The sequence below is a fragment of the Gobio gobio genome (genome assembly GCF_949357685.1).
Source record: "Gobio gobio genome assembly, chromosome: 8".
NCBI classification, from domain to species: domain Eukaryota; kingdom Metazoa; phylum Chordata; class Actinopteri; order Cypriniformes; family Gobionidae; genus Gobio; species Gobio gobio.
The window spans coordinates 38,958,802-38,978,937 of record NC_137114.1 but is presented as its reverse complement, the minus strand read 5'-3'; the positions used below and the strand labels follow the sequence as shown (position 1 = coordinate 38,978,937).

Below are 20,136 nucleotides of genomic sequence, written 5' to 3'. Positions count from 1 at the left end.
ACGGTCTATGGTGCAGTGTGACTATGAACATGACAGTTATTTTACATAAACATTTAAATCCAACGGCCAACTGGTTTGTTGGCTTTTAAATAAAAACACAGATTTTGTTAGATTAGATTACAGTTAGAATGTTGTAGATACATTTCCCAGAATAAGGATGTTATTAACCAAAAAGCAATCTTTGTTATTGGTCCTAACAAGTCTATAAACAACGTATTTTTGAGAAAAGACCCCAAGGTAAGGAACACTGATCTATATAAATATGACTATAAGCCACAATATCGAGCCATGCATCTGCATATATACAATGGAAAAATAAATAATCAGTAAGTTTAAGTAATGTCATAAAATAGACATTTACTGGTATCAATAAAAAAAAATCGTAAAAAATGTAGCGATATACACCGTTTTTAGTGAATTTATTTCGCTTGAGACTCTTAAGACTCTGAGACGGAAGTAAATATCTGTCACATCCGGGAAAGAGGCCTGTGAAAAAAAACGGAAGTTTGGTATGTTGTTCCGGCAAGTGACAGAATCCGCTTGCTTCGCCTCCAATCATGGAGCAATGCTGGCAGCTGTGAGCATTAGTTGCAATAGACATTGCTGATCAAACAATCATCCGTTTCTCCCGTGACTACGGCGCCTAGGCCAATCCGGATTACAACTACTAATAATCTACATGGAGCCGCGGACGTCAAGGTGGATATATCAATCGCGCGTGTATATTTCTGAGCTGAAATGCTAAGGATGTGCAACACACCGTAATGAGCCGACCAATTTGCGCTGAAACTACCCAGGAAGGTCAAGGCGTTGTGAACGGGCCGAAGGGTGTCAGGCCGTCTGTACCATTGTGGCACCCTGATAGCCTGGATACACAAAATCGAACTCAAGACGCACCAAGAATTAACAGACTATCCATTACCTAGAGCTGTACTGCTAGGGTCAACTCGCTCTCTGATAGAAATCTTCAACTCTCATGGTAATATTTGAGAAAATATACATGTTTTTAACGGGCAAGAGTGTTTTATGCTCGCTCTTGTATTGGCTCGTGTCCGTTTGCATTGCAATATTCTTATTTATTTACGTATGGTGCGTGAAGAATCAGGTCCCAATGCTAATATTCACCAAACAGCTAGCTTTGGGAAATGTTTTGATGACTAAAATCCTGGAAATAGCAGAGAATTGTATAATTAAAGTCATGAAAAATGTTTATCGGTGAACACATTTCATATGATATATGTATATTAGTTCTAATATCAAATTTTTCAATTATAGAAATTAGGGAACACTGTAAATATCTCCCCAGTTCAGCCCTAGATACTGGAACACTGTCACCAATCAGATCTATCACTAATGTGCAATAAATGTAACTTAAAGTATATTGTCAGAATATGAGCATCTAATTCATGTCAAGTAAACTATGTATTTTTACATTAAATCCCTGCCACAGATGAGTGTCAGAAGTAGTACACTCAGAGGTAGTGCGATTACCTGGCGACCGCAGCCGTGGAAGGATGCAGATCGAGGTGGTGGAGAACCTCTCTCAGATAGTGACTCGGAGGAAGAGGATTTTCCTGATGACTACTCGACTCCCTTGGGGGAATATGTAACTCAGGGTGAGATAATGTTGTGTTTTTGAAAATGGATTGGTTTGATTGTGCATTTTATTATTATAGAATTATGGATTCTATAATGTAATTTATTTAATTTAAAATTTCTTTGCATGGCACATGCCTCAATCTATTTTCCTCCTGTTTTATTGATACGCATGCCCTAAATAATAGCCAGTGTATATGTATTGGGGTCCAGAAGATAGAAAATCTAAGATTTTTGATTCCTTTTAACCCAACAAAGGCCATGTTTACACCTGGTGTTAAGATGCGTTTTGGTCGACGCTAAATGCAGGTGTAAATGGGGTATAAAACATTTTGAGCTTGTCTGCTTTCGACCACTTCCAGAGGTAGTCGAAAACGCATTCAACCTGATTGCTTTCGTAGTGTAAACGCTTATGTGGTCGAATGGGTTCGAACAGCCACAAAAGACTGCCTACTCTTTGTCTACTGCCCTAATGCGTAAATATTATGGGAAACGTGCTAGCCAGACGGGATTAACTTTGTTGGTTTGGTTTGAAGATGAAAAATGTACCAAGCACAATGTTCTCTCACCATTCCTGATTTCTAACACACACTCACAGTGTTTGGCGTGGTCTTGCGTCTTTCAGAGTGGAAAGGAAACCTGCTCTGTATGTTTTTCTGTTTTCTCCAGTCGTGTTCATATGTAAATTGCGTGAGCTTATTTTGTCCATTACCTCGAAATATCTGAAAAAAATCCATACATTTACCCGTCCATAGACCCTCCCCTCAAAGAAATCAGGACAAAATGTGGACAAAAGAAACGGATTAAAACACCAGGTGTAAACGGATATATCTTGTGATTCGATCCATCTTAATATCAGGTGTAAACGTGTCCAAAAGGTGTAAGGCTTTTGAAAAATGTACATCAAGAGAAAGCTATAATGTAAAACAAAGAAACATTTAAGAGTGTGCACTTCTTCTGGGTGACTACTCAAATTATGTAAATTTGTAATGCAAAACCAAAAAAAAACTGTGAATAATAATCAGATATTATTATTAGATAATGGAAAAATAGAAGCATTCTGACTAGTGGTCACAGACCTTTGGACCCCAAAGATCCAGCCTTGCCAAAATGAGTAAAAAAAAAACTCTTCCATGCTTCAAAAACAGCAAAACTATGAAATGGCATCATATTCATCAAATGTGGCAATGTGACCAAGCCTAACAAGCCAGACCCACATCAAGATGTTAGGTCTGGGAACTCACCATTGGTTGTCTTTCAAATTCCCTCTGCACGCAATAGGATAGCGCTACAACCAACCAGAGCAACGAAGAAGTTGAATCGGAGCTAGTTGATAGATTAAACTTTCGCTGTATCCAGTCGGCAAAACTCCGAACACATCTTCCTTTCTTAAGAATGACTTCAGTGCTGTTCTTTTCTCAAAGAAAAGCTTAACAACAAGTCTTCCAGAGTCGCTGCCAAAGCCGATTCAAAAGACTGTTGTTCGCCAGCTTCTTTGTTTACAAGTTGCACACATAACAGCGGCAACTCTGCCGTCAATATGTTAAGCCCGCCCGCTGACTCTATACACCATGTGATTGGCCTGACCAGAGTTGACGGAGAGTTCCTCGACAACCCTGGCTGCAAATTAGATTTACTGCCGCTAGGGTGCGTCTAGATTTCTAGGCTAAATGTGACGCACTTATTGGGGCAATTTGATTAATTTAAGCCACCTTTTCATCTGTCTTGTTTTCCTCTGTCAACTCATTCAGGGTTAAAGCAGTTACTTGATGCTCAGCAGTTGTGTGATGTCACTCTTTTGGTGGAAGGAAAAAAGTTCATGTGTCACAGGTTGGTTTTCTGATTGTGTTGTACATAAAAAGCTTATGTTATTTAAAATTGGCATACGAACTATTATATCTTACTACACATTAAATTGTATGGCACAGTTTGCTGAAATTATACACATACAATTATACAATAAATTAATTTTAAAATGTATATGTATTTTCAATCAAATAATTGCAGCCTTGGTGAGAATAGCATAAAAAAATATTGTGTACATATACATTTATTCTGGTTTGTTATATGAAGTTGTTGTTGTTTTTCAGAGTACTTTTAGCAGCAGTCAGTCCGTATTTCCGTGCCATGTTTACCAGCCCTCTCGTAGAGTCTCGCCTTACTGAGATCCGACTGGAAGAGGTGACGCCCTTTGTTATGGAGACAGTTATCCACTTTGTCTATACAGGAGAAGCAGGTCTTAGTCTCGACACAGCAGAGGATTTGTTTGTAGCGGCCAATCGTCTTCAAGTGATGCCCTTGCAGGACCTTTGCTCTAGGTATTATTTAGATGCCATCTTATTGTGATCGTTCTACCTTGTGTATCTTGTCTTTGCTGACGCTCACATTTTTCTCTTCCTGTTTGTTAGGTTCCTTTTTGAGCACCTGTCTGTGGAGAATTGCCTGGGCATGTACTCTCTGGCTCGTTCGCATCATGACCAGCTGCTTCTTCGGGCTTCTTTGAGGTTGGTGGGTCAGCATTTCCCTCGAGTGTCTCGGCAGCGAGATTTCCTCCTGTTGGACCCAGGAACGCTTGGCAGCTTGCTGGAGTCGGATCGATTGGGTGTGGAGACTGAGACTGAAGTTTATGATGCAGCAAGGCGCTGGGCAGAATACCAGCCCGCTGATCGTTACACTCACATGCCCAGTTTGTTACGCCATTTACGTCCTGGCCTTTTGGGTCCTGAAGAGAACCTCCGAATGAACAAAGAACTTGGGCCTCGGGCCATTACCGAGGGCATGGGAGGACCGCTGAGGCCTCGAGAAGGCATGTTTGAGAAGAAAATAGTCTGTGTAGATCTTAAGCCGAGGGAGGATGATTCTTTACAGGAGAGGGACTTCACGGTGGATTGCTTTGACCCTCGTACAGGGAAGTGGGAGAAGCTGGCAGCCTTGGGCTCGTTGCTTTCCCCGGGCTGCATTGCCGTGGGAGGCCGATTGTTTGTGGCAGGCGGCATCCTGCGAAGTGGCCAGGTCTCATCATCACTGCACGAGTACGATGTTGTGGTAAACCGCTGGATTGCACGGCCATTGATGGCCGAACCGCGTGCGATGTTGGGTCTTCTTGGCTGCGGAGGTTTTTTATACGCTCTCGGTGGCTGTAATCGAACAGCATTTCTAGACACATGTGAAAGATTTGACCTTAATGCGCTGACATGGGCATCGGGACCTCGTTTGCCATTGCCGTTGCGTTCTTTTGCTTGTGCTGCCCTTCGCTGTCGGCTCTACTTGCTTGGTGGTACCACACTGGAGCAGAGCAGGGCTGTGGTGCATGCTGGCGTGCTTATCTACCACACAGTTACAAGGACCTGGAGCCGTGTCGCCCTAGACTCTGGCGCCACCTGTCTGGCCGGAGGAGTAGCAGTCCGTGGCGGTGTTTGTGCCGTTGGCGGTTACTTGCGCGATGCCGCCAAGTTCATCGATGGCAACTACACCCAGGCCGAACCACTAGATGCCACAGGACGTGTGTTGTTTTTCCGAGAGGGACGAGGATCTGGAGTGGAGCGGGAGGTGCCTGTTGGAGTAGAGCGAGGGGGTGGTGGTAGTGACCGTGCCCCTAGTCCAGTGGTTTTTCCAGGCCTGCCGAGGCGCATTGCTGCCGGAGGTGTGGCTAGATGGAAACGCAGGATATATGTGTTGGGTGGTGAGAACGGATCAAGATTTTATGATAGCGTCTACTGCTGGAAACCTGGCTGGAGAAGCTGGGTCCAAAGACGGGAGAAATTGCCTGGGGATACAGGAGGAGTTAGCCAGTTTGGGTGTACCACCCTAAAGTTCCCCAAAAAACACATTTTGGCACGTCTTCGGGCTGCTCAACAGAAACGCGGGAAGGAGAAACGGCCGACCCGGTCATGCAGAGTCATGCGGATCAACCGGGCGAATCAGGAAGTGTGATTTTTCAAAGAGACAAGTGGGCATTTCGGACAAGTTTATGCACCTACTTTTACATCTTTACTCTTGGTTGATGTCTAGATGTTTTGAAATTCATGATTTCATTTCTGCAAGCTGAACGCAAGTTTTTGTTTACTAATTGATGGAAAATATGCATAATATTTGGATATGATTTCAGAATGTTTTGCTCTTAATTAATTCTTTACAGATGCTAAAATCTGATCTTAGAAACCGCAATCTTGGAGAATAATAAAATGTTTGAATCACAGAAAAAAGAAACAGGTTGTAATCATGCTTCTTGACTCAATTAATTCAAAGTCATTGAAGTCTATTTGAAACTTTTTGCTTAAAGTCATTCCTGTGAGGCTGAGTATAGTTTTACACGAATTAGAACATCAAGATTGCTACCTTTACAGCAGTTACTGTAAAGTCATAGGACTTTAATATGGGTTCTCTTTTAAAACAGTCTAAGAAACTTTTTTAATGACAGTGGTGACGCATTACACTTATATTAAAACGCTGTTAAAGGTTTCCATCAACCAGCATGTTTATGTAGTATCCCAAAATTGCAAAACCATAGTGGATGCAAAAACCACTATGCGAATAAAATATCCATAATGTTCTTAATAAATGTATACACTTCTCTTGAGATGTTTTTTTTTTTTTTTTTGAAAACATGCACATAAACTATGATGGAAATACATGTACAGATTTAAATTGTTTTTATGTGCATTTGAAAGACCTTAACTCTTTCCCTGCCAGTGGTTTTGAAAAAAGTTGCCAGTCAGCGCCAGCATTTTTGATCCTTTTCTTTCTTGGCCCCAAGAATATTTTCAGAATTTTCTGCATCTGAACTTGCAATATGTTCAACGGAAGAACAGACCCTCTGCTTTTAAAACAAATGTTTTGAATTATATGCTTTTTAATGTTGATGATCACGTTATTTTACATATGCTATCGCTTGTTTCTGCTTCTTCGCCTGTGTTTTGATCTGGAGATTCTGTACTCGTTCAGAAGATGTGTAATAGCGCCCCCTACCGTATAACAGTGAAAACAAAGCCTGAAAAATCTGTCAATGGCGGGGAATGAGTTAAAGTCATATGACTGGATAAATTGCTTGGGTTGCTCTGGTTATTCTGACATTTTATCTGGCAAACGATCGCTAGCATACAATACGTTTTTAAGAGTGTTTTACAGTGCACTCTAAACCATAAGTAATTTATTAGATTTAATAAAAGAGTGGCTTCCCCCATTTCTTTCTTTTTTTCCTTCTTCTTTTTGGATTGTCAAGGTTAGCATTTCTTTTTCTTTTGACATTTGTTTTTATTTGAAAAACGCAAAAACAATATTTCATTTTGCGCACAATACATACAATCGTAACTGACATTAGAACCCAGATGATGACCGCTGTTAAAAAAAAAACATGTAATTTTCAATTAGCTATTAAACTTTGTGTTGCAAACTCTACTGTATCTGAAATGATCTTAACTGATGTTAACATGACAAAATGTTATATTTTGAAATGCATTTACAGTACCTGTCCTGAAGTCATCTTTTTTTTCATTAAGATATCAAATGAAATCATGAAATGCAGCACTGGCTTTTTGGAGTGAAATTTCTGTCTTTTTGAATCTCACATGACTGATCTAACATTGAACAATAATGCATCACAACATGAGTCTTAACATTAACACAGTCCATGTTACAATCCTTCAGTATCTTGTGTGATTTTTGTAGCATCCACTACAACATCTCTGGAGGTTTGAGTTCATTTTGACAGTGATTGATGATTTTCTGCACATCGTTGTAATGCACTGTTCAGCTTGCCCTCGATGAAGTGGATCAGTATACGTATCAGTAGTGCTTTAATGCCATCTTTTTTGGGTTAAGCTGGTCATCTCATCTGAAATGTTTTAAACATAGAATCGCAATAGAAACCAAATGAATGCTTTTTGTATGATTTCATTCTTCTTTTAATCTTTAAGTTATTGTAATTTCATCTTACAGTAACATTTTCTCAGAGACAAACAGGACTCTGTATTTACATCTGATGTCGAACAGGTCTGTTTGTTTTAAAGACCTAGAATTGTCAAATATTGAACGTTGTTTGAATGGAAAGTCTGTGCTCTGGTTTTCATTAAAATAAATTGAACATAATTTGATTTGTGGCTTGTCTTGTAAATGTAGTTGAGTTTTGTTTTTCATTTAAAACCAGTGAAGTAGTGATACTGTCACACAGCAAAGTGCAGAATTATTAACCAAACTATAAAATAGTTTCCAAATAAGGTGAGAACTGTGCTGCTGGGGAACTATTAATCAGTGATTTATTTTTAAAACCATAAATACTAAACATTACTTTAGGTTTTGTACATCATTGGTGTCGCAAACAAGTTATTCAAGAGAAATTAATTGAAGACATTTTTTTCTGCTTATATCAAAGAAAAACGTAACCTATTACATAAAAATAAATGATAAAAATGATTCTGTGGTAGAGTAAATACTACAGAAAACACAAATTAATTTCTACATGAAAAAGTTAGTTCAGGCAAGAATTTAAAAAAGTCAATTCTATATTAGTACTCAATTCAAGCTTGTAGAAACTAAAGCGTGAATATCAAAGTTATAAAATTAAGTAAACCTACTCAACTTCTCTGATACTGGTGTTCCCATCATGCACAGGCGTTTGAATACTTAAAGAGGTTGATTTTTCACTGTTTTATCATTGCTTTTGTTTTTCGGTTTAGTAACTTGCCATTTTGTAGTCAATTTTCTACTCAAATTGACATGTTCAAACTCAAAAACGATGCATCAAATGTTACCGTCACTGTGTATTGTGTACCAAGTATTGTGGTCTCTGTGTTCAGATGCCGTGTTACATACATTATGTAGATATGGTATCCACACAATATCTATGGTGTTATTTACTTAAATATTTCTAATGAAGCATACACTTTAAATAGGGCTGTGCGATATTGAAGAAAAATGCGATATGTGATATCCTTGTTAAATAATGCGATATTCGATATTTTATACGATGCTTTAAGTGTGTAAAATCTATTTCTTTCCCCAACTGATATCTTTCACTTAAAGCATAACCGACTGTGTTTACATGAATCCTCATCAAGACAGCCATTTTGACATAACTGTGTGTGTATTTGACAGTTCGAGTGTGTAACAAGACACGAAAAAAAGAACGGCTTGTGCGCACGTTTCGGTGTGTGTGTCAGACAGCAGACAGCGCGAGACTGCAAAGGAGATGTTTTTCGCAAGTTATTGCATTTAATAACTCTTTTTAACGTCAAGCAAGTCACATGAGTAACAGTCATGTGCTCAATCTATTCTCTGCTATATGAATCAACCTAAAACGTACACTTTTCACAATGTTGAAGTAGCCTATTAGAATCATTCAGATATTGCGTGCCCTTGCGATATGTACACTTGCGATATTTCGATAATTTCTATATATTGCGCAGCCCTAACTTTAAAAGCGTGGTTTAATTCAATGTTATATTTATTGAGTAAAATGTATTGCAAATGAAACTTCAACTAAGTAAAAAAGACCTTTTACTGGCCAAGTTAAAATGACTTATTTTCTTTGTTAATTTGACCTAATTACTTAATTCCATATGAAACTTACTTTAAAAATATGCATGCAAAAACTTGCCAAAGAAAAATTAAGTAAATCTTTTTTTCAGTGTATAGTAATAACAATAAATTGTGCATAACTGCATGTAACTAACCCTATAAATACATGTAGTTAATGTACTACATATTACTCAGCATTTAAATATATTACACTGAAACAAGGAATTTGTTCTCTTCTAATGCTTTCTCATTTGCATTTTTAAATTTTGTAATTTAACAATTTATGTACTACATTGTTCTGTTTTCTAGTGAAAGTACCACATCACACAGTAAGCTAAGATGTAAGTTTGATTAACATGTAATGCTTAAAAGCGTCTTTCCTGAGTGGCTAGTAATAAGTTAATTATTGTTGTTAATAAGATTTCTTCATCAGCCTTTTTGCCATGTGGGCAAAGATCATGGATTTTACCCTACAAATTCTGTATGAAGACAAAATTCCTTCACACTCCGTGGTGTTTGTTTGTATATCCTGTCTTCTCATAAATGAAATTAGCATCGTGTCTATCTGTCCTCAAAAATGGAAAACACTACAGCGAAACACGTAACCATCAACAATCCAGCTGACATCAGTGTGATTATTGGTTACTTTTTGGTGGTTATTGCAGTGGGAATTTGGGTAGGTGAAAATTATTTTTTGTCTGTTTTAAAGTGCCAGATTTAATTAGCTGCTAATTGATAAGTCTTGTTAAAATGTGTAAACTATTGTACATTTTTAATGTATGTAGAATGAATGAATCTTTTTTCATCTTAGTCTACATTTAGGACTAATCGTGGAACAGTAGGCGGCTACTTTCTTGCAGGTCGGACCATGGTGTGGTGGCCTGTGAGTACTAACTTTATTCAAATTAAAAGTTGAATTAAAAAGTATTGTAGATGTCAAGTCACACAGTTCTGTGGCAATATCTACGCCCTCCTCGTATGAAAAAAGTTGACAACATAATGTAAGGATTTCAATGCTTATTGTAAAGCTTATTTTCTCTTTTTCCGTGCATTTATTTCCCCTCACATCACACCCATAGGTGGGAACGTCTCTTTTTGCGAGCAACATTGGCAGTGGTCATTTTGTTGGCCTTGCAGGAACGGCAGCTGCAAGTGGAATAGCTGTCGGGGGTTTTGAATGGAACGTAAGCTAGACATTTGAATAAATAAGAATATCGTCATTGTTGTCATTTGAAAGATTGTAATTCCAATCATTGGTTTTGAATTTTTTCAAAAATTCTTCTGTTTCACAGGCATTGTTTATTGTTTTGTTGTTGGGCTGGCTGTTCGTCCCTATTTATATGACCGCAGGGGTATGTATGTTTTTCATAACAAGGATATTTTAGATGTCAAATGTTTATTTGAATAAAGTGAGTGAAACAGAATTAATATACCTACTCTTTTTTTTCCCCCACAAGGTCATTACAATGCCACAATACCTCAAGAAAAGATTCGGAGGGTCTAGAATAAGCTTGTATCTCTCTGTCATTTCACTTTTCCTTTACATCTTCACAAAGATTTCTGTAAGTGTAAAGTCATATACTACGTAGAATCATAATGAGCGGTTTTCTTTTTTTACACACACGAAAGGGCTCCAACTCACCAATTTCTCTTCACTGAACGTAGGTTGACATGTTCTCAGGAGCGGTTTTTATACAGCAGGCTCTTGGCTGGAATATCTATGTTGCAGTGATCGCTCTGCTCTCCATAACAGCTCTCTATACTATCACAGGTAAAATCAGATCCATCTCATTTACATTTAGCAGATGCTTACATCCAGTAACTTGTATTGCATCGAAGACTACATTTTATCAGTTCATGCCTTGCCTGGGAATCAAACCCATGACCTTGGTATTGCGACATTGTATTAATGTTGATATTAAATAGCATTTTAGGAACAAATAATCTATCGAGCTCCTTCCATTTGTTGATGCTCACAAAATGTCTGCAATGTCTCTGTAGGAGGACTGGCTGCGCTGATGTATACAGATACTGTCCAGACCTTTGTTATCATTGCTGGAGCCTTCGTCCTCATGGGATTCTGTAAGTACCAACAGCTCGGAGTTCATTCATTCATCCATTCATCCTTATTACTTGATGACCGTTTACATATAGTACCATTCAATGTCAAATTCCTGACAGCACATGCTCTTCTTAATAGTTGTTTTTTTCTGAGTTAAACATCAACTAAGTTTAAGCACTATCCATCTAACCACCATCAACACTTGACCCTTTAATACTAACACGTACTAATCTTTGTTTTCTTTTCTTTTCTTTTTTAAACCTTGCTACGTATACGGTGCTAGACTAACCTAACACAGCAATCACATTATCACTATCACATTAAATGTAAATGTAAAATATAATAGTATTACAATCCAAGAAAAGTCCATAAAATCAGGGCCCAATGTAGTGTGTTTATATGAAGGAATTTTCTGTATTCAGGCGTTATACACTAGCCTGACAAGCCAGACCCACATCAAGATGTTGGGTCTGGAAACTCACCATTGACAGGGCTTAATCCGAGGGGCGGGATAAACGGTTGTCTTTCAAATTCCCTCTGCATGCAATTGGATAGCGCCATGGGCGCCAACCAACCAGAGCAAAGAAGAAGGTGAAGCCGAGTTAAAGTTAGTTGATAGACTTTCGCCGTATCCGGTAGGCAAAACTTCGAACATATCAGTCCTTCCAGAAAAATGCAGCTTTTTTTTTGTGATTGTTGCGGGCAAAAATCCTTGATTATGCGGCACGTTTTCTTAAAAAATGCGATGGAAAATGCGGGATATTTATGCAATTTTATGCGATAAAATTGCAGGAATTTGCAAAAACTGCGGTTTGATGATCATGAAAAAGAGAAAAAAAGCACTACATCACAGAAAGTGCTGGGAATATTTAAGTTCTCATCTTGTTTTATTGAAGACCTTAATAAACACATGGCTCAAATTTACAAAACATTGAGTCAAACAAGTTCTGTAGCTTTACAAAAGGAATATGCTACAACCTCTGAAAAAATGAATAAATAACTTCCTGTTTTACAGAGGTAGCTATACAAAACAGACATTTGAGTGCTTCCAATGCACAAAGTGCAATCTCTTAAAGGGTTAGTTCACCCAAAAAAGAAAATTCTGTCATTAATGACTTCCCCTCATGTCGGAACACAAATTAAGATATTTTAGTGTAAATCCGATGGCTCAGAAAGGCCCTGTGCACTGCACTTTACACTCTCAAGACCCATGAAAGGTACTAAAGAAGTTGTTACAAAGTCCATCTCACTACAGCGGTTCTACAATAACTTTATGAAGTGACGAGAATAGTTTTTGTGCTAAAACCTAAATAACGATTTATAAAGTGATGACCGATTTCAAAAAACAGCATCATGAAGCTTCGAAGCATTATGAATCAGCGAGTCGATTCATGATTCGGATCTGCGTGTGTGTTTGTGTGACTTTGGCGATCCGAACCGCTGAATCGACTCACTGATTCATAACGCTTCGAAGCTTCATGATGCTGTTTTTTGAAATCGGTCAACACACCGGGAAACTGCTTTGCGCGATCTTTTGCTGTTATTTTTGTTGGCAAATGGGAATTTGCGTGCTTCACCATGGTTTCACCGATATCTATGGTTTCACCACGGGGTTTGCAGCTTTTCGATGACGTTCACGTCGGGTAATTACGTCACTTCAAAACGTTCCCATGGAACGCCGGCGGAAATGGCGGCTCTTGTGTGAAGTAATAACATTTTTCAACTTTCTGCTAATATATATGACTTATTGATTATATTATTATGAAATCATGCTAGCCCCGCATATTTTGCACGCGGAAATAGGCAATTTACGTGGAGAAAGTGCGGCGTATTTGAAAAAATGCGACCCCCGCATAAATATGCGGACTTTGACTAATTATGCATTAAATCATGCGATCGCATAATCGCGTTTTTCTGGAGGGACTGACATATCTTCTTTTCTTAAGAATGACTTCAGTGCCGTTCTCTGTTCTTTTCTCAAAGAAAAGTCTTCCAGAGTCGCAGCCAAAGCCGATTCAAAACACCGCTGTTTGTCAGCTTCTTTGTTTAGGAGTAGCACACAGAACCTCCGCAACTCTGCCGTGACGTGCCGTCATTATGTTAAGCCCGCTCACCGACTCTACACACGCTGAGACTGGCCTGACCAGAGTTTGGTTTTTCCAGCTCTCAGGTCTACCGAGAGTTGCTAGACTACACTCGCGGCAAAATAAGTTTTCTGCCGCTAGGGTGCGTCTAGATTTCTAGGCTAGTTATACACATATTTTGAATCACATTGCATTGTGTGTTTTAGGGTTTTTAAGGACATTGTATTAGCGCAACGTTTTAAAAGTGAAATATGTTGTTTTCATAGTTCATGCTTAAACACAACCGTTTTACAGCTATCGTGGAAAAAAATAGCTTTAAAGGGATAGTTCACACAAAAATTATCATTTATTCACCCTCAAGTTGTTCCATACCTGTATGAAATTTCTTTCTTCTGCTGAACACAAGGGAAGAGATTTGGAATAATGTATCTAACCAAGCAGATCTCGGCAGCCGTTGACTACCATAGTGAGAAAAAAAATACTATTGTATTCAATGGCTGCCGAGATCTGCTTAGTTACAAATATCTTCCTTTGTGTTCAGCAGAAGAAAGAAATTCATACAGGTTTGGAACAACTTGAGGGTCAGTAAATGATGACAGAATAAAAAATTTGGGGGGAACTATCCCTTTAACAATGATGAGGGGTCAATAGACCCTTTTCACATTTCCGGGTTTCTCAGAGCGGAAGTCGTCATAGTTGGGTTAACTATTATAGCTAAGCTGTGAATGAGAGAATACATTAATAATTTTTTTTGTGCCCATTTGCTCAAATAGAAAAATGCCACTATAGTGATTTCACAACTTTCAAAAAGAGGGAAAAATAGGGCAGTCAAAAGAGAGAAATATGTTAATTTTTTACCATCACTCCAATAGACTCTGTATTAGAAACTCCCTCGCAGCAGCGGCAACTTTTTTTTTGTAATTTGTAATTTGATGCAAAAGTAATAAAATACAAAGTATTAGTGTTATAAATGTACATATATTTAAAGGTAATTTTTTTTTACGATATTGATGACCGTTAAAACGCGTCATCACCGTGTGTGAAAAGGGTCTATTCTGACATACAGAGGTCTGCAGTCAGGAAAGACAAAGCCGAAGCCCCTCACTCGTTCTCTTATACTCTCATTTCAATGGGTGAACTAAGGCTTCTTAGTCAATAACACAAAAACACAATAACAACTCCTTAGTTGGTGTTATCTGCAGCTGTCACACCTTGAGTGAAAACACAAAACTTTCAGAGAACTTGTTCATGGCCACAGACAACACACACAAGCTTCTCTGAAAAAAGTGCTCCAGGTTATCAAACAAATGTGTTTACTACAGAAAACTAGAATCCCCTTATATTTAACAAAAACATCTTATATAAGCTTGATATAATTAAAAACGCCTTATATGGTTTGATATAGTTTGTTATGATCAAAATGTTCCATTACACAGCACACCTGGAGATTTAAAAATATATTGTTGTCAGATTTTGTGTATCAAAATCATAATGTAGGCCTACTTCAGAAATGTGCAAAAGTTGACTCAACAAAATATTAAAGAATATGTGTAAAAAAAAAAAAACAGCATCAGTAAAACTATATATTATAAACTGACCTTTGTGCTGTCCCCCACTTGTCAACAGCCTTCTATGAAGTTGGAGGTTACAATGCTTTACTGGAGAAGTATAGTTTATCTTTACCATCTCAGAGGATTTCGCTAGACCCCCAGAGATATAATATCTCTGAACAATGTTACACTCCACGAGAGGATGCCTTTCATTTGCTTAGGGATCCCACGACTGGGGACCTGCCATGGCCGGGTGTGTTATTTGGCATCGCAATTATTGGTAGCTGGTACTGGTGTACTGATCAGGTGAGGACAGGGTATTTTAGGGATAAATAATAAAAAAATATATATACCTCCTTCTTCTTTGCTCAATTTCTTCACATTACATATTGTATTCTGCAGGTAATTGTGCAGCGCTGTTTGGCTGCCCGCAGTCTGACGCATGTAAAGGCAGGATGTATATTGTGTGGGTACCTGAAACTGCTCCCTATGTTTCTCATGGTGTTTCCAGGCATGGTCAGCAGAGTGCTTTACCCTGGTATGTATTTTACTAGTATGAACATATTTAATATCACATTGTCTGTATAATTACAATTTTGGTCAGAGAATACCATTGATAATAATAATACATTTTCAGATGAAGTGGGTTGTGTGGAGCCAAGCATCTGTGAGAAAGTGTGTGGCACAGAGGTTGGCTGCTCCAACATTGCCTACCCCAAACTAGTGGTTTCTGTAATGCCAACAGGTGATCAACAACATTTCTTTTTCTGTTTTTTTTTTTAAATTTATTATTATCCTTTATACCTTTACAAAATTAAGTTACATAAAGTTGTTCAGGTTACATTTAATTTTTTCTCTCGATCCTATTTCAATCCCGACACAGGTCTCAGAGGTTTAATGCTGGCAGTTATGCTAGCAGCTCTCATGAGCTCACTAGCATCTATCTTCAACAGCAGTAGCACCTTGTTCACCATGGACATTTGGACTCGTATCCGGCCTCAAGCTAGAGATAAAGAGCTTATGGTTGTTGGAAGGTTTGGAACCATCTATTTTTAATGACACTAATTAATTGTTTATTCGCAGACAAGGTCTGTCTGTGTAATTGTGTCAAATTAAACGTGTAGTGCACATTACATCATTACCAATAATTCCTGAATTAAACAATTCTTGTTCCAATTACTAGTCATTAACAATACAATTAATAATTATTTTGAGGAATTGTGAAGAAACAATGTTTAAAAAAAAAAAAATTCACATCAATTGACCGTATGCACGGAACGTTCTTAAGAACTTCCGCAATGATATAAGCCAGCTGGAAAACTTGACGGTATCGTCAATGTCCTGAGGTAGCTTTAACAACATCAATAGTGCAATATATTTATAGTCAGAATATAGTCACTTAAATAGTCAGGCCTAGCATTAATTCAAAAGTAAAATGACATTAAAAAGACGCATCACTCAGCAAAATTCAATTCGCCCATCAATTTTCACACTTTTGTGTGGAAAAAAAGCATCAAGACTGTAAATTAAAGATTTATTGTACACTTTAGTTAGATTCATTGAACAAAATGGGAAGTGTGTGTGAGGCAATAACTGCTCCTTTGTCGCCATCTGTTGGTTATAGTGGTCATTAATTTCTTTTTTCTTTTTTAATATAAGTGTTTTCTATCAAATGTTGGATTTCCTACATCTTGAAACATTCGGTTTTACAAATGGGGACAATCTCAAAAGGTTGAACAAATAATGTTTTTGGTCATCACATTAAAAATAACATTTGAAGTGCTGGAAAAATGTTCAGACACCGTGTTTATTATTCCAAAGTTCCCATTAGCTTCGTCTTTATTGCAATCAATTAAACTGGTTTATTGGCGAAACTAGATAAGTGTAATAACTGCATTAAAATATAAATACAACATTAAAAATTCAACCATTGATGGTTTTGTGTCCATGTACAACGACGAGTATAAAATGACAGCTAACAGTTCGCCGGAAATGCCCAAGCTGGCTATCGAAAACCAGGAACTACAGTGCATATGATCAATTCCATCAAGCAACTTTGCTATATCTTTGTTATCTCCTCAACACTTTCATGGCCATTCATGAACATTTTGTTTGCTGGTATTGAAAGTTGGGTTTAAGAGTGGACCTTCATGCTTTCCTCCCAAAAAAAAAAGAAAATTCATAAGAATTTGCCACTAATTTGCCAAAGCATAAAAAAAGCAACATTCTCTAGTGAGATCCGGGTTAGTTATCTCTCGTATCCATTTTTTTTAAAAATGGAACCTACAAAAATAAGACCCAGTTCTTGACCATTCCCAAACCTACCCCTAAATAATATAAATAATTTAATATTATTATAATATTTGCCGGTAGTTACTATAAATATTTATTGTACTTTCAGATTCAACCTGTATGTCCAAATGCATATAACATTTGCATTTCTTTTCATGGACTGAACACATGTATTACCTTCTGTTACAGGGTGTGGATTCTCTGCATTGTCGCCATTAGCATTTGCTGGATCCCAGTTGTCCAGGCAGCCCAGAGTGGTCAGCTGTTTGATTATATTCAATCTGTGACTAGTTACTTAGCTCCACCTATTGCTGCAGTCTTCTTCCTTGCCATTTTTGTAAAGAGAGTCAATGAGTCAGTAAGTGTCTGCTTTGTACATATTTAATCTTCATTTAATGTAACATCATATGCCTTCAACACAAATGTACTAAAAGCTTGCATCCTCACCTTTCGTTCCTTAGGGGGCTTTCTGGGGCCTGATGGGAGGACTGGTCATGGGTCTGTGTCGCATGGTACCCGAGTTTGCATATGGCTCAGGAAGCTGCCTTTTTCCATCCAAATGCCCAAAACTTATATGTGGAGTTCATTACCTTTACTTTGCAGTGCTGCTCTTCTTCTGCACCACTATTCTAGTGCTGATTGTAAGCTACAACACCCCAGCCATAGAGAACAAACATGTAAGTGGTCTTATCAACTGCTGAATCTGCTTGAAATGACTTCTGTTTATTAATAACATTTACCTTGCTCTCTTTGCCAAGCTCCATCGCCTTGTCTTTACCTTACGCTATTCTAAAGAAGAGAGGGTCGACCTGGACTGGGAAGATGTGGAACGAGGAAGGAAAGCACGAAGAGGGGCAGATGAACAGGAAAATGCCGTAACTGATGAGAATAAAAGTACGATGATTTTAGAGAAATTCACATTTGTAAATAAAATGTGTATTTTAATGAATGTGTAGGTCAGGGGTGTCCAATCCTGAATCATCTAATTAAGAATGTGACTGACAAAAGAAGTATGTCCGAATTCACAGTACTCAAAAAAAAGCATAGGCAAAAAGTACTCGGATGACCTACCATTTCCGACGAGATTCTGAAGTGTGCATACGATGGACACTTTACTATCCCATGAGGCAACGGGAGAGTATTTGTGAATAGCAGTAAAGGACACAACTGATGCTGGTAGGTCACATGATAAAGACAGCATGGCGAATGTAGCACATCTAAATTACAGTTATACTACACACACTCATACTATATCGACAAATACTTTTTTAAAGGTTGTGAAGTAATTTATTATTCAAAATAAGTACCTACTATGCGAGTATGTGATTTCGGACACAGCCTTCCAGTCAAGTGCGTTGGGGCAGGTTGGAGCGAAACTTTGCAGGACTTTGGCCAAAAGCAGGATTGGACGCCCCTGGTGTGGAGTATAAATATATATTAATTCTTTACTCTCTGCCATAGTTGAACCTGGTGACCGATCCATAATGATGAAGATTATTGGCTGGTTTTGTGGCATAAGTGATACTCAGGCTCCAGAGCCTACAGAGGAGGAAGTGGCAGAAGCATCAAAACAATTACCTGACATAAGTGAAGAACCACTTTGGAAGAATATAGTCAATGCTAATGCGCTAATAATGATGTCTGTGGCTGTTTATTTTTGGGGTTACTATGCATGAGGGTAAAATACTGACCAGAAGACATAAATCAGTGTTTTCCTACCCTGGTCATATGAGTATTCCCAACACATTGTATTTTGTATGTTTCCCTGATCAAACACCAATGATTCAACTAAGTTTGTTACTAGAGATTCCTGAAGTGAGTGCCAGATAAGAGAGACTCCAGGACCAGGGTTGGGAAACACAGATTTAAATCTTTGAATTTTCACAGTCTACAGAATCTGAAATGACTACCATCTACAATGTGAAAATTGTACTTTAAATTGATCACTGAAAATTCAATAAAATCATTGTAGAAGTTTAATTAAAAAAATAAATAAATATGGATTGGTATGTTGGATTACACTTGAGATGCTGACACTGTCAGACAAGATACCTCGTTTAATTGTGACTGAAATAAAAGCTTTTTTTTCTTCAAATAAAGTAATTATAACAACCATTTTTTTTTTCAAATAAACTCCTTTATACACATAAGAGATGCACATCAAACAGAGCACCTTCACAAGTTACTTCCAATTTTATATTTCAACCACAGATGGCAAGAGTGGCCAACTCAACCTCAAGTTTTTCCAGACCAGAGAGTTGACGGTAGCCGTAGGGAAAATAAATACTATGGAAATCAATGGCTACCGTCAACCGTCTGGTTACCAACATTCTTCAAAATATATTTTGTGTTCAAAAGAAGAAAAACTCATACAGGTTCGGAACAACTTGAGGATAAGTAAATAGTGACGATTTTAATTTTCGATTTTAAAAATGAAAATTAGACACCCTCAAATCATCCTAGGTGACTGCCGGAACCTTGTTATTTTAGTCTATAAAGTTTTAAATATGGATATTTTTCTTACACAAATGCATCGCTTCACTTCAGAAGGCCTTAATTAACCCCCCGGAGCCGTGTGGAGCAGTTATAAGATGGATAGATGCACTTTTGTGTGTTTTTTTAAATGACATAACCATTCACTGCCATTATAAAGCCAGGACATTTTTAATATAACTCCGATTTTATTTGTCTGAAAGAAGAATGACATATACACCTGATTTGAGGGTGAATAAATCATGGGCTAATTTTCATTTTTGGATGAACTTTCCCTTTAAAAGGTCCTTTCACACTGGACGCGATTTTGACGCGCGAATAATTCGCGCGATGGTTTTATTTTTTGATCAGCTGTTTGTGTAATGAGAGCTTTCACACCGAACGCGTGAACGAGAGAGCGAGAGAGCGAGAGAGAGAGAGGAAATGCCCAATGTCTCCACTGAATGATTACGTGTCCGTGTTTCTCAGCTGTCGCCGCGAATGTTTTGGAATGTTGGAGCTCTGAAACGTCGCAAACTCGCGTCGCGGCTGGTGTGAATGGTTT

The 20,136-nt window shown here is 38.0% G+C and overlaps 3 protein-coding genes across 4 annotated transcripts in view; 2 read left to right on the top strand and 1 right to left on the bottom strand.

Moving 5' to 3' along the window:
* Positions 1-20,136, bottom strand: part of LOC307130057 (TRPM8 channel-associated factor homolog) — a 360,060-nt gene that overhangs the window by 115,740 nt on the left and 224,184 nt on the right. The gene's annotated exons all lie outside the window — the stretch shown is intronic.
* LOC307130494 (kelch repeat and BTB domain-containing protein 8) lies at positions 476-7,688 on the top strand. 2 transcript variants are annotated; one of them, XM_079823518.1, is made up of 5 exons: positions 476-979; positions 1,451-1,616; positions 3,348-3,426; positions 3,687-3,914; positions 4,005-7,688. In XM_079823518.1, exons 1-5 carry the CDS (start codon positions 977-979, stop codon positions 5,527-5,529), a joined length of 2,001 nt encoding a protein of 666 aa, XP_079679644.1. In that variant the 5' UTR covers positions 476-976; the 3' UTR covers positions 5,530-7,688. The 2 variants fall into 2 exon arrangements, with proteins under 2 accessions (XP_079679644.1, XP_079679645.1); XM_079823519.1 differs by having other exon boundaries at positions 489-699; positions 4,005-7,687.
* Positions 9,965-18,775, top strand: slc5a2 (solute carrier family 5 member 2; the record flags this gene model as incomplete). Its single annotated transcript, XM_079824213.1, has 14 exons — positions 9,965-9,994; positions 10,191-10,295; positions 10,404-10,463; positions 10,569-10,673; positions 10,777-10,882; positions 11,113-11,193; positions 14,884-15,113; positions 15,210-15,345; positions 15,445-15,552; positions 15,691-15,841; positions 17,289-17,457; positions 17,561-17,776; positions 17,858-17,993; positions 18,561-18,775. Exons 1-14 carry the CDS (start codon positions 9,980-9,982, stop codon positions 18,773-18,775), a joined length of 1,833 nt encoding a protein of 610 aa, XP_079680339.1. The 5' UTR covers positions 9,965-9,979.

What these genes read in the sequence shown, in the direction of transcription:
- LOC307130494 (XM_079823518.1), top strand. An exon ending in AAAAAGTTCATGTGTCACAG is followed by an intron (nt 3,427 to 3,686) that starts GTTGGTTTTCTG and finishes GTTGTTTTTCAG; the next exon opens with AGTACTTTTAGCAGCAGTCA. An exon ending in TTGCAGGACCTTTGCTCTAG is followed by an intron (nt 3,915 to 4,004) that starts GTATTATTTAGA and finishes CCTGTTTGTTAG; the next exon opens with GTTCCTTTTTGAGCACCTGT.